Source organism: Scleropages formosus, chromosome 3 (genome assembly GCF_900964775.1).
Source record: "Scleropages formosus chromosome 3, fSclFor1.1, whole genome shotgun sequence".
Classification (NCBI taxonomy): domain Eukaryota; kingdom Metazoa; phylum Chordata; class Actinopteri; order Osteoglossiformes; family Osteoglossidae; genus Scleropages; species Scleropages formosus.
The window spans coordinates 35470631-35485425 of NC_041808.1; the positions used below are offsets into that span (position 1 = coordinate 35470631).

A 14795-nucleotide genomic window follows, 5' to 3' on the forward strand; every position below is an offset into this window, starting at 1 on the left:
CCTTGTGCAGCACAGCATCATGGGCTGGAGCTGACACTGCAAGGCTGAGTCTGGCCAGAGAAAGTGCACATGACAGATTGAACCAACTTTAATTCCTCTCATTTCTCTCTTGGTTAAGGGTGTGGAAAGCGTTCCTGTTTAGGTGACCATGGTTGGCAGAAAGGCTTGCATTTTCCATCCAATGAAGCAGACTTGCGATCTTTGACCTTGTCAGGAGACAAGGGTCACACCCATGGCTGAGCAAATTTTGCTCTGGGATAGAGTTTCGAAAAAAGACAGGGCGTCTCCCAAAACATTTAAAGCAGACTGTGTGTACTCAAGAAATCCATATTTATTAAGAGATTCCTCAGACAAACTGCACTCTTTTTCACCATCTTTCGAAAAACAGAAAACATCCCTCCATTACACATACTTTCAACTGGAGCATAAAAGATCACAAGGAAAAAAGCTGTTCTTAAGACAAGTCTTGCGCTCAGCAGTTGAGTCATTTGTTAGATGTTCTTCTGTCTTTCTGCAAGAGCCTTGCATGGCAGCCATGTGAGTCTCAGCCTTCACTTCACACCTGGAGTAGATTAAATATAGTATCAGCAGTGCTAGAAGGTGGGGGGGAGGTGGGTGGCTGGCTCTTCAGTGAAAGGCTGTGTTTCCCAAGATCTATCCTGAGCCCCGTTTTAACACTCTGACCATATCTCAAGGTCAGGAGCTTGGCAGAGATTCATACTCGAAAAAAAATAAAAAAAACTTCAGCTGCTGAAAAATACTGTGTTGTAGAATTACTTGCTGGAGAGTACTATTCGTGTTCGAAGGGCAGTGCTGTGGAGGTGTGAGGTGTGCATTATATTTCAAGATGATCAGGAAATGCAGCCACCCAAGAGTGTCCCACAAAGCGGCTGCTATTCAATGAGCTAATTTTATCGCACAGAGAGAGACTGTGTCACGTGAAGATCTAACTGCACTGCTATTCTAAGACGATGGACAATAGAACGCAAAAATAAGCCATGACAAAAATGTCATTACAACAACATTCCAACCCTTTCTGTGTTGTCCAAAATCGTTAAAGCTGGACTCGAAGAAGCAGCCGGGGACAGTGTCTCAAAAACAGTGATTTCAGAAACAGCCAAGGCGTCTCACTTATTCTATTTTGGATGAAGGGTGGTTCCTGCATGCTCCGTGGACCTCTGCATTTCTCTGAAATGTACCTTGAGAACATGCCACCCTAGTAATTACTGATCCTTTGACACACTGCTTCTTCTTCAGCAAATATTTACTTAAACGTTCACATCTGTTGATTACAGAACCAATTTTTTTGTCTTGCATGAGCTCGTGTGGGTTCATCTCATATGGCACTGCTCTGAGCTGTAACATCCAAAATGCTGGAAGTTCTCCTTTGGCCTGCAAAAGGGAAACAGATAATTTTTAAAGTTTGCAGATGTTCAGTCCACAGCTCTGGGATTTGGTCCACAGTAGGTAGAGCATGACCTATGAAAGGGTCCAGCTCTGGAAAGTTGCACTGTTGTATTGTATGTTCTATAAACAGTCGGATGCTGTCAGATGTGCCCTCTGGGAAGGAGTGAGTCATCTGATGCTTCTACAAAGGGAGCAGGAATATGGGATGGATGTGCTGATTCAGAAAGATAACCAGTTTAAGGGGCCTTTCAGTCTCCTCAGCTCTTCCATGTGACTGGTTATGTGATGCAAGATGGCAACGGAATATAATCATAGAAGTGGCTGCCTTATACACAGCTTTGTGGTTCGTGAGAAGTGACGATAAATCTGACCACCTCACACCAGACAAGCTTCTGCTCCTATCAGCACATCCTCACTGTAACAGGACATACAACTGCCCACAAATTGCAACAGATTTAATATTAATATTTGGATTTACAAATTATGACACCGAAGAAAAATCCCAAATCTATAACATTATATTTGAAAGGGGAAGTGAACAGTGGTGGCAGGAAGCAACTACTGTCTGACAAAGGGGAGGATTTCTTCACGGAAAGGACCTTCCGTGTTTTACATCCTGCACTCTGCGAGTGTGAGGCTTCGCTCAAATGTCAAGGGCCTTGAGCTCACATGAGGACTATGGAAATTCAGCTCCTATTGTCCACTGACGTGTCCAGGCACCATTTACAGTATAATAATATGCATTATCAGTTAAGCCCTACTTTCTGTCCAAATACCCAGAGAGCGGGACTAAATCATGGTAACAGGAGCTTTACTGAATCACTTACCACTTGTGTGGCACAGAGCCAGAAGGTGGTGTTTATTCCTCCCAGCAAGTGCTTGCTCCTAACAGCCAGTCTGTCATTGTCCTCCAGCTATTCAATGTGGGAGAGCCGTGCACAAGGGAGGCGACCCACTGCAGATGGACAGGCGGACACATTCATTAGTGGTTGGCAGACGTGCACCACAAGTAAACAGGAAAGCACTCCTGTTTCTGGTGTTGCTTTTGGTGGGGCTGGAGCTGTGCAGAGGAATAGGATGGACTGCACCACTAGTCAGAGGGACATCCTCTTCATATCCGGCACACAGCTGGAACAATGCCTAACCCCTAACCTTTCCCCTACCCCTAACCCTAACGGTAACCCTAACCCTAATCCTAACCCCTAACCCTGGAAAAACGCCTAACCCTAACCCTGGAAAAATGCCCAACCCTAACCCTGGAACAATGCCTAACCTTACCCCTAACCCTAACCCTGGAACAATGCCTGGAACAATGCCTGAGCCTACTCCTACCCCTAACCCTTAATATTAACTTTTCCGAGTGTGAAGCAGTGTCCTTGAGAATAAGTGAGGTCCCTCTGGGGGGCGAGGGCATTGATGTTGTTGTGTGGCACCAGCTTTCAGTTTTATTCCCCTCAGGTAGCCTCCCCCACCTAGATGAGCACAGGATATGTGACTTGGCACATCATCTCAGCTACAGTGGGGGAAACGGACCTGTTCTGACGCAGTAACGCAGACACACTGCTGTTCTGAGGGCAGTGCCGCTCTGCATCCCCCATTGAGAGCTGCCTAGACAGCAGTGCCAAGCCCACCCCCGTCCCACCCGTCTGAGTAGAGAAGAACGGGGAAGGGGGGAAGGGATGTGTGAGAAAACAAGGGCACAATCTGAGGATTAATATTCAGAGAGGTTTAAAAAGCCTGTCCTCTCTCTCAGTGATGTAGAATGTCTGGTTTGCCTCCCAGTGAGGAGGTAGCCATGATGCCTCAGGCACTGTGCATCTGGCATCATGTCTCAGCTGTGCTATCCCATGACAAAAGAAGGACACCAGTGTTTGTGGACCTGCCCCACTGCACCAGTGCTGGAGCTGTTGCACATCAGATCGGATACGCTCAGGACCACATGGACAGGAAAGCAGTGGACCGCTGAAACTTCCCTGTTTCCTATTGCGTTCTTAAAGAATCCTGTTTTTTCTCAAAAACAAACAGAAGGGAGCCATTTATTTGCTTCTATTCACACTTTTCTCAGTCACAGTTATTTTCATAAACCATGTTACCTCCAAAATAGCCTCACAGCTGAACAGGAAATAAGTCGACTATTTAGAAGGTTGGTTCCTTATATCTGCACTCGAAGCAATACAGCACAGATTAAGTAGAATTTAACGAAAGTTCTGTACCATCAAACACAAAACAAAAAAACATTTAAGCAGGCAATAATTAAAATTATTTAAATTTTTGCTTATTATAGAAAAGCATTTGCTAAATGAATAATGTAAACTTATGGCCAGTCCCAAAAGGTGCAGTAAAATCCCGATGAAAACAGCAAAGCTGGTTCCTGATCTGCAATGACAGACACAAAGTCTTTCTTTTTTAACAATGAAAATAAACTAGTAATGCATTAGGATGACAAGCATTTCATTTAACCAGCCTCCCGTTTTCATCACAATTCCGATGTCGCTGCAGCAGCCCTGCCTTTTTCTCTTGCAGTGGATTGGAAGCCTGTTACCATGGCAACTGCTAAAGCTTGCACCAAGGACAAAGATGAGCCTCTGCATTAGCTGCAAACTCGCTGAAAAAGGAGAAGCAAAACTAACCAAGACTGTGGCGTTAGCGTCCAAGATAAAACAGGAGACTGATGAAGGTAGACTTTGATGCGCCATCCATAGCGTTGCCTGTCGCTTTCTTACAGTCAATGAAATCCAGCAGATTTTCATGACCAATTACCAAAATCCTTCCAGAGACCTGTCGCTAACATGTTTTGTCTCCACCAATCTTTTTTTCATTCGCAAGTGGAAAAAAATAAATCTTTTCATCTTTCATAAACGGCTGCACTGCTGGCGGCCTCCGCTAATGATGATGAAAAAGGGAGACGGCATTGGTATGAGGGGCCCTCGGCCTTCTGCTTTCTCTGGGGACAAAGAAGCCAACCATCTGGAAGAGGAGATAGCACCCATGCAGAATGAGGGGGGATGAACTGTGCTCCATTGTGAAGAGCAAAAGGAATCCGCACTCCTTCTCCCACAGAAACACACACACACACACACACACACACACACACACACACACACACAGAGCTCAGTCCTTCCCCTCCTCCTTCAGCTAAGTCACATGTCTGTTTTGAGGCCTGCTTTTGAGATGATGCCTTTGACTGACGGCCTATAAACTACATGTTGTCTAACGAGTTTTGATGGTTTTTCTGTCCATTGAAAACTGCAGCCATGCACTGAGAGCAAGGAGCAAGCAACACCGATTTATTTTGTCCGACTGACAAGGCAGCCAGCAAAGTCATTAACAGCCCTCCTGTGCTACAATGGAGCTATAGCTTGTGTACACTGTCACTATGTAAAATTGCCGAAAGCAGACTGCAGCCCTCTTTCTTCATGTGAAACATCATGCAGCAGTAGTAGTTCGTGCTGACCTTGGATATACACTCTTCAGTGTGTGTGCTACATTACCACCATAGTAAAGTACAGGTTCAGCTTCAGCTAGGTTACAAAACAATAAGGTACACAAATAATAAATAAAGAAATAAGTAAATTATGTGGCAAAATAGCAAAGAGAGCAAGCACACAGAGCAACGTTATTCCCGAAGCAATAAACACAGTGGCCTGCTGGACAAGCCAGATCACACTGGACCCTTAGAGGTTTCAGACGTCAGGTAACATCATCATCATCATCACCAGCTGGGGGGGGTTAACCCTCTTCCGAAGAGCGGATCCTCCAGCTGCTTTGACACATTCCCACCCATCTTCACTGTATACATGCATCAACAGCCCCATAGAGCAGATAAGCAGTAAACTGCCAGTGGGGTCGCTTTATGGTCAATGACACATGTAGTGATAGAAACGTTTCCTGGTCAGGTTACAGGGCTTCTCCACCACAGTAATCCCAAGTGTGGCGCTGAGCCTGAACTGCACCAGTGGAAGTCATCTTTAAAAATGGGGAAAATTGTTGTTTTGAATAAAAGACCCAGCTTAAGCTGATGAGACGATGCAATTTAAGTGCCACCTCATCAATTTGGGTGCAGAACTCAAGAGGGAAACACAGTTTACACATACAGAAGTTGCAGCCTTGGAAGGTTTGCTTGTCTTTGCTGAGCATCCAGTGGAGAAATGAGGAACTGAGGTGACACGTACCAGATCTCTGAGCACTGGGGTTACATTGAGTTGGGGAATAGAAATGACAGCAGGCCTATAGAGACCTGTCTTTCAGTCAGTTCATACTCATTTTATGAGTGAAATACGGTCAAGGACAGAGTGATGCTGGTGTTTGACCTTGATTTTTAGTGTAGCGCAACTAGTCACAGACTGCAACACTTCAAACTGGCATGCAGTTCATTTAAACACCACATTATTACAAAAAAAGCAAAAAAAGAGAGAAAAATCTCATTCACAAAAATGAACATAACTAAGCATCTTAAATTCTTCAAATGAACATATGCCATGAAGCTCCCGTGAATTGCGGAATGTCCGGACACTGTTCTGGAAACTTTAATAATCATAATGTGCTGCACGATCACACGTGTGATACAATGTAACCTCTTGACTTGAGCCTTTGGTCGATGTGCAGTATTTGGAAACACTTGCAATCCAGGTGCGCACTTTCTTTGCTGTCTCTGTCTCTATGTTTAAAGCCCATATCCTGCCATATAAAATTTATAGGAGCGCTACAGTCCATTCTGCATCCGGACTCGTGGAGCATCAGTTGAAAGGGGCCACGTGACACTTACCATATTTCATACACACAGTGACTGTGTGATGCCCATCAAAACGCTATGCCAATATTATGTAGATTTGAGCCATTGTTTATTCGGCCTCGCCTCCTCTGCAGTTCTGACCAGCTTTTCATGCTTATGAATAGATCTTTGTGAGATCGCGCACACGAGCGTCTCCCCGCACCCCACCCCACTTCACGTCCTTCTTCCTTGCCGCCGTGCGAGAACATTTTGGAAATAGCACCTCCCTTACAGTCATGTGTACCTTAGCTTAGTGCCCACGCTGCTCACTTTGTTCATCCGAAAGAGACGGTTCGTTCGTTTGTGACACGCTCAGTTATCACACGTGTCACTTCGATGGTTCTTATTTCGGGCTCCTATTTCACTCTCTCTGACAAATCTTTTCGTCTTTTAAGCACGTGCAAGGTTCTTAAGTCTGACGCCCCAGACACTACTGGAGGGCTGCACACGTATCATTTGCGTTTTCCTAGGGGACACACCTTACACGAAGGCAGCCTTACGCTCGCCGTTTTGCGGCACATCTCTCCAGGATCATCTTTAAAGGGGAGGCGGGACCCCGGTCGCTGACGTCACCGGCGAGTATAAAAGGAGCGGCGGGGGCACCAGGCGCTGGGCTCACTGAGACTACAATTGAGGACGTGCGCTGCATCGCACCAGCATCCACACAAAGAGTCGTGCAAAGCACCGCCTTGTCACCGGTATTGACCTTCTCGGCTCTGCAGCAGCAGCGCGAATCGTGCACCGCGTGTCTCCCTGTCCTGCATCCATCCATCCATCCAGATCACCATGACGGCGAATGGAACCAGCGACATGCTCAAAATCCAGTTTGGGCTCATCAACTGTGGGAACAAGTATCTCACGGCTGAGACATTTGGCTTTAAGATCAATGCGTCTGCCACCAGCATGAAGAAGAAGCAAATCTGGACCCTGGAGCAGAATGGTGAGGACTCCAATGTGGTGTTCCTAAAGAGCCATCTTGGGAGGTACATTGCAGCAGACAAGGATGGCAATGTGACGGGTGACAGTGAAACCCCTGGTGCAGACTGTGGCTTCATCATCACAGCCCATGATGATGGGCGCTGGTCTTTGCAGTCAGAGCCACACAAGCGCTATCTGGGTGGCACTGAGGACCGGATCGTGTGCTTTGCGCAGACCATCTCTGTGGCGGAGAAATGGAGTGTCCACATTGCCATGCATCCTCAGGTTAACATATTCAGTCTCACCAGGAAGCGGTATGCCCACCTGAGCACCAAGGTGGATGAGATTGCCATTGACAGGGATGTCCCTTGGGGCGTTGACTCGTTGATCACTCTGGTGTTCCAAGACCAGAAGTACCACCTCCAGACATCAGACAACAGGTTCCTCAAGAGCGATGGCTCCTTGACCCAGAAGCCCGAGAAGGTGACTGGATACACTCTGGAGTTCAGGTCTGGGAAGGTTGCTTTTAGGGACTGTGAAGGGAAGTACCTGGCTCCCTCTGGTCCCAGTGGAACCATGAAGTCTGGCAAGAGCTCCAAGGTTGGGAAAGATGAGCTCTTTGTGTTGGAGCAGAGCCACCCCCAAGTGGTGCTTACTGCTGGCAACGAAAGAAATGTCTCAACAAGGCAGGGTAAGGCTGCTAGTTTCTTCTAATCTCATATGGCAGAGCAGGAGACTAGCAGGACCTCTGTGGTCAGATTAGCACTTCTATGAGCATTTAACCTGCAGAGAGACCATTTCACACTAATGTTGGTCATTGTGTGTATTCCAATAAAATCATGCACAGAAGTCTGTAGAACTATAGACTGATCCATGTGCCTAAACCCCCAACTGTAAAGCAGTGTGGACTATGCTTGACAGTCTTGCTTGGTTTCTGAAAAGGCTTCATATTTTCAAACAATTTGTAACAACTGGATACAAATGTCCAAATTTTGTTCTTCAGTGCCCATTGTGAAGCATTCAATGCTTTAATGCTTCTGGTCTTTATGTACCTTAATATGAAGCATGTAGGCTATAGACACAGGAGGTGTGAAGGTAGAAAAGGCTCTACTAATGTATCACTTTGTATTTTCATGCTAATCCACTTTCCATTAGGTCTGCAATATTGACAAAAAGCAGATCTTGTAAAAGTATTACTGCACTTCTTTTGGCCATAAATCAGGTTGGCCAGTTGATGATTATGATGCTGAAATGAGCTATGAGGTGTGCTTGGGGGAAGAAAATTATGCTCTGGTACAAAAAGAAAGAGTCAATACTGAGAAGCAAGATGGGAACTGAGTAAAATGGGTATCCAATATTTTCTTCACAAACTCAAGACAAAAGGAGTCTTAAGATGAGACCTAGATGTTTCTACATGTAAACCCAGTGGTTGAATTATTGATATCAACTAAAATGTGAACTAGCATATTATGCAGTATGATGCTGTAATGTTTTTCCATTTTATTAGTTAACATTCTGGGTATGGTGTCTTGGAATGATCTCCATTTTAGATTATGTGCAAAAAATCCAGGGCAGTGTGACGCATGTGCAGATGGCAGGATGTGGCCTTGCCTGCTTGCCAGTTGATTGGATGCCAGGAGCTGGGTGGTTTGCACGTGGTTCCTGTAGAACAAGGAGCAATGGGGTGCCTCAGTTTGTGGGCTTTCTTTGTCATTCAATGGGCCCTTTGCTGACCCTGTTGAGGACTTGAAAGGCTGCTCTGAGACATTTCACTAGATTTTTCTCTCCTCTTTGTAGAGGAATCAGAGATTAGCCTTGTTTGTGCCCTCATTTTCTTGTTCTTGTACACCATGGTTGAACAAAATGTTACTGAATGCTGTGCAGACTGTCAAATGCCACCCTGTGCTATTGGCACACCAATGCAAGACTGTAAATGGATTGAACCCTTTTGCCAAAAATGAGAAATTGTCCAGCAGGTTCATCTTCTATACAATCTTGAGGAGCTTTGCTGCTTCCCAGCAGAATAGTAAAGTCTTGCATTGCCATTACACTGTTGGGCTTTCCTGTGAGAATCGGTGCTCATCCACTGACCAAAAGGGGGTTTTCAGGGAGGAAGGTGGCCTGTGGTAGGGGGAAGGGGGGCTGTGCATGAGGAATCCAGCATGGCTTGAGAACAAAGGCATGTGTTCCTGCAAGAGCTGCCCTTGGATCCCAGCTGTGCAGAGCTACCATTCCCTGTGCCAAACAGTGGGGTTGCTTCTTTGGGATGCTGGGCAGATGAAATGCTGCAAGGTTAAAGCAGGTGTAGCTGAGCAGTTGCTATCACTGCTTTTTTTTTTTTTTTTTTCTTTAAAAAGTCACCCTTGCCCTCTTTGTTTGCACACAATCTGCTATAGATTGCCCTTAACGGCATTTGACTTCCTTGGTTGGGAGGGGGGAGTCTGGTTAAAATAAGTGAATTTCAAACTGACTGCTTGCTGAAATAGTCTTAAATTCCCCCACCTCAAGTAGCTCTGATTCATTAAAATAGCTTTCCTGAAACGAAGGAAAAGTGGTTCTGCCATTGCATGGTCTGGTTTGAGACACTGCACAGATTGGCCTTTCTCCATTTTCCACAAGACTTTCCTAGCATTCCCAGCTGCAGCTCTATGGCTATTGTCCACAAACATGGATCAAACCCTGCATGTGATTCCTGCTCTGCAGTTCCCACTCCTCCCATCTCCTTATCTCCCTCAATTTCAGGAGGGTCCTGTCTTCTCCAAACAGGAGCCCATTGGTTAAGTGCTTCTCCAGCTAAAGCTGTGCATCAAGTTAGTTATACACAGATGGTGTGTCTGTCCAGAGGTCAGCAGAGGCCATAATCAGAGCAGGCAAAGTTAGAGGCTAAACATGCAGAGAGGGGGCTGGTGGCCTTGGTCAGATAATGGTGCTGGTGATGCATTCTTGCTTGTTGGAGCGGAAGAAGGCCATGTCATAAAAGCTGCCCTGTTTTAGTCTCGAGCCTCTTGGCGTGCACGCTTTCACCAGATGTGACCTAACATTAGTTTTGTCTGTGCACAAAAGTGATCTAGCACTGCTTGAAAAAGCTGCATGAAGGCCAGCCAGTACATGTGAACGAAAGGGTGCTTCTGCTTCTTCAGATCAGATGCTGAAGCATGTCTGAACCCCCCACCTCCCCCACCAAACACCCGCTGCACTGAAGCCATCTTGGACCATGTGTTTCTCATCTTTGTCTTGCTCTCCTTCACTCATCCACATATTTCTGTGGAAACTTGATCTGTCCACTGAGGCCAACTTCTGCCAAGGTAATTAAAGGTTGCAAGGGGATAGTTTTAAAATGACTGAACAGAATGGAAGCATTTGCAAAATGAGAGAAAATGTGAAAACTCAAACTGAGTCAAAAAGTGGACACAGAAAGGAATAATCTTGCCATTTTCTGTTTCATCTTGTTTCAAGGTCACCCTCATTGCCCATTAAGTTCAGTTGGATGATATTCTCTTAGGTTATACTAATATAAATTCATTATATGTAATGAAAATATAGCCATATTATGTAAGAGGAAAATGTTCCATTCAGTGGCTTCACTGAGATGGATGACTAATGTAGTTCTAGTGTGTTCTGTAAATGGTGCCAAAGCAGTCTTGTCAATGGAATTTTTGGACAGATGCAAACCACATATTTCCAAAGAGCTGGGACAAGCAGTTTCAGTCGTGTGTTTTTCCTCAGTAAGCTGTACACTTATATTAGAGATGATCATGCTCAGATTTGCATGACCAACAACCTACTGCAAGTACTGCATGTGTGTTGCACAGGATGTGGTCTGTTGCTGAGTTAATTCTAAATTAAGGCTTTTGGCATGTGGAATTTTTGAGATGAACACCTGTGAGGCACCCCATGTGGAAGCTGAAGAGGAGTAAAGGCCAGAGGTGGTTGTCAATGGTCAAATGATCCCATGTGTTCTACAGATTAATTTTTAGAATAAAGTTCATGTATAATTTTTCTTTAAGGGCTTCAGTGGAGACAGGGAACACAATGTGTGAGCAGTGAACCAGGGTAAAAGATCTGTGCTGATATCTTTGATTTCAGACTCATTTTTTGTTGAATTGAAGGTGGTTCAGCTGACCTCCATATGATGTCAAATGCTGTGCAGGGCTCAACTCAGCCAGTGCTTGGCCTTCCTCCTATCACAGGCATGGATCTCTCAGCCAACCAGGATGAGGAAGGTGACCAGGAGACCTTTCAGATGGAGATCAGCAAGGACACAAAGAAGTGTGCCTTTAGGACTTGCACTGGGAAATACTGGACCCTCACTGCCAATGGTGGCCTGCAGTGCACTGCTTCTACCAAGTGAGTCCATGCTCATGGCACTGAAGATGATCAATATTCATAGAGATAAGCCAATCAATGTGTCCACTGGCACAGAGAACTGAAAATGTGCCTTATCTACAGTCCCAGTCAGGTCTCCAATATGTCTGCTGTTGACATTTTACAAGTTCACACCACAGAGCCCTCCAGGGACAGTTGTACCCATTTGTTAAGATAGTGGACTTGTCTGATCTCATATTTCTCATTTATATTCCCTCAAAATTAGATTTTTTTTTTTTTTTTTTTTTTTTTTTTTTTTGCCTTGGCTGTATTAATTGCATAGGGAGAAAAGTATGCAAATAAAATTAATGTACATGTAGGTTATACTAGTATTTCATTAAAATCAGTGAAAATTCAAGGTAATCTGAAATATAGCCTTTGAGTAAAAGCACAAGTTTAAACTAATGGGACTAAGTGAATGTGATTAGTGGCTCAAATCTACAGAAGCTGGAATCACTGTCAGGTAATTGCATACAATATGTAACTAAGTCCTGAATCATCTTGCCCTTTGTGCAATCAGATCTGCTAACTGCTACTTTGATATCGAGTGGCGTGAGAAGAAAATCACCCTGAAAGCTGCCAATGGAAAATATGTGGCTGCCAAAAAGAATGGACAGCTCGCAGCCACCATTGAATCAGCTGGTGAGTAAAGAAGCATGACTTGTAGCTGCCTTAAATGTAGTATTGCTGTCAATGCCATGGGTTCTTGGGCAGGTGATTGGTGTTCCTGGGAGCAGTGACACTGCATTAGATAAGAGGGCTAAAATCAACCTACTGTCATGTATATGATTTCCAAAGCTCAACTTGTGTAGGAAGTCTACAACCTTCCTTGATCTTTGTCTCTAGGAGACACAGAAGAGTTCTTGATGAAGCTCATCAACAGGCCCCTCATTGTCCTTCGAGGGGAACATGGATTCATTGGCTGCAGGAGGGTCACTGGGACCCTGGATTGCAACCGCTCTTCCTATGATGTCTTCCAGCTGGATTTCAACAATGGGGCCTACAGCTTAAGAGGTCAGTCTCTGCTGTCTGTATCCTCAGTAGTAGTTTGGGCTCATTGAATCCTTTAAGACTTTTTAATGGCTATCACAGCTTCATCTTAGTTTGACTTCTGTGTTAACTACTTCCTCACTTCATAATGCAAGAATACTCAAAGGCATCTCTCAAATATAAAACTTCAGCAATGCATTGTCAGTCTTGCTTTTTCCAAATGACCTCTGACCAGTGTCTCACTGATCACCTTATAGATAGCACTGGAAAGTACTGGATCGTGGGCAGCGAGTCCACTGTGACCAGCAGCAGTGACACCCCAGTTGACTTCCTGCTGGAGTTCTGTGACTACAACAAGGTGGCAATCAAGTCTACTGAGGGAAAGTACCTGAAGGGGGACCATGCTGGGGTATTGAAAGCCAATGCTGACACCATTGATAGCTCCACCATGTGGGAGTACTAGAAGCACTTTAGTTACCACTGTGGCTTTTCATGGTGTTTTCTTTTTCAGTTACTTTATTTTTTCATTAATGTGCTTGCATGTGACATTTCAATAGCTCAGAGGGCATATTTGAGTCTGTCAATGGTATCTAAATCTTTCAGTCTTAAGTCATAACCTTGATGCTTTGCACAGATTCAGCTGTGGGTTACAGTAATGTTCCTCAAACTATGGAATAATCTGAGGTATGTCAGTCAAAGAATTAAAGCTGCCTGCTCCAATTTCTATTTGTGAAACAGTACTTAAGGAATATAGATGTCTGCTTTCTTTAAAGCCCAAGGTACACCAAGAACAATTTGTCTTAATTTTTTTTTAAACTGGAAATGGTATAAGCAGACTTGTTCTCAATGCCTAGTACCTTCCACAAATTCTGTGGGAGACCACAAACAGGATTCTGTACAATAGATCTGTTCTTAGTCTGAGGAGGTGGTCTTGTGTTGTGAGAAAATCTTGGAAGGTTTGTAATAAGTGGCTTTTGAAATTTTGAAAGCAAATGGTGCAGGTATTCTTTGCTGTAGGCTTGTCTGCCAAAAGTACTTGGAGGTATACACAATCTACCTGTCATGAATTTACAGACTTTGAGTGTCTTGTGTACATTAAATCCTGTCCTTTTAACCTGTTATGTTTGCCTTGGTTACTAGGCAATATTTGCATTTAATATAATGCAAAAGATCAGTATTTACAGATGCAGTATGTAAATCTTTTTCATTGCATGTAAAGTAACCAATATGAATCAGCCAGACTTTGAAAAACAGGCACTCTTTTTTGCAATATCCTGTTTAAAGTGGAATTTTTGTTATGTGAAAACAGCATCTCATAAAATGGTGACTGGGCTCACTCTGTGCCAAAAGAATATCCAGTCAGAGGAAGAAATTGTAAACTGGAAATTAGTCCTGGAATGAACATCATCTCAGCTGTTGCCATGAAGTTAGTGCAAAACAATCAAACTCAAAATAAATGTTTGTCCCCACCCCCAACAATGTGAAGCTCAGTTTTAACCTTTGGACCATAAAGCAACTTTGTTGTCACAATACATCTGTAACTGTAAGCATAAAATGTGTATTAAATGGCAGTTATGATGTTGCAGGTTCAACACGTTGTAACTAAGATTAAACTAATACCCCTCCTGTCCTGGACACATGTACTTGGGCTGGGGTAACGTTTGTGTGTGTTCCCTGCAGCTGTTATACAGCACCCTGCTTTTAATGACACATTCCTTGGAACTGCAGTTTTACTGGAACAATCCTTTTGTAAGGCACAGGCATTATCATTGACTCACTGGGTACATTCTGTCTCTTTGCTGCTTCACACAAAGGTTTTTTTAATTTAAAAAAAAAAAAGCCCTAGAGCATTTCAGTAAGTGGTCTTATATATGGAAACTAAAGAGTACCACCCCATGAAGGGTCCCCCAAAGCTTCTATTTTTAAGTGGTAGAACTGGCAATTTCCTTGCACACATCACCTTAGTCTCACATGCACATAGAGACCAGATCATTAGGGGTTTGAAAGGTAGAGCAGCATGAGCTGGAAGAGTACCATCTGAAGGTGCACAGCCCCTGGGAGACCTTTGAAGGGCTGTTTGACTTATTCTGGTGCACTTATTCTCCTTTTATCTAGCTCACTGTTAGTGCACGGTCTGTGCTTCTGCAGCAGGGGTTCAACCAGCTTTCTGAGGGACTGTGAACTGGTGCTGAACTGTTCCAAAGCTCAGTTCACTCCCCATTCACAAAGAGGTTCTCAATTTTTCAAATAAGAACATGGTACATCACCATGTAGAACCCAAACCACTGACACACTTTGAAATCTGTCATCTCACTTTGCATTTGCTTGTGTTGTCCTTGAGAGG

At 44.3% G+C, this 14795-nt stretch overlaps 1 protein-coding gene and 1 long non-coding RNA gene across 2 annotated transcripts; one reads left to right on the plus strand and one right to left on the minus strand.

Moving 5' to 3' along the window:
• Window positions 1-1319: 1319 nt before the first annotated feature.
• LOC108922523 (uncharacterized) lies at window positions 1320-6454 on the minus strand. Its single transcript, XR_001965142.2, has 3 exons — window positions 6423-6454; window positions 2235-2362; window positions 1320-1392 (listed from the first exon to the last, which is right to left on the minus strand). It is a non-coding gene; the product is annotated as an uncharacterized LOC108922523 (long non-coding RNA).
• Window positions 6455-6772: 318 nt separating this feature from the next.
• On the plus strand, window positions 6773-14290 carry fscn1a (fascin actin-bundling protein 1a). Its single transcript, XM_018732773.2, has 5 exons — window positions 6773-7787; window positions 11287-11443; window positions 11982-12103; window positions 12308-12475; window positions 12709-14290. Exons 1-5 carry the CDS (start codon window positions 6965-6967, stop codon window positions 12912-12914), a joined length of 1476 nt encoding a protein of 491 aa, XP_018588289.1. The 5' UTR covers window positions 6773-6964; the 3' UTR covers window positions 12915-14290.
• Window positions 14291-14795: the final 505 nt, after the last annotated feature.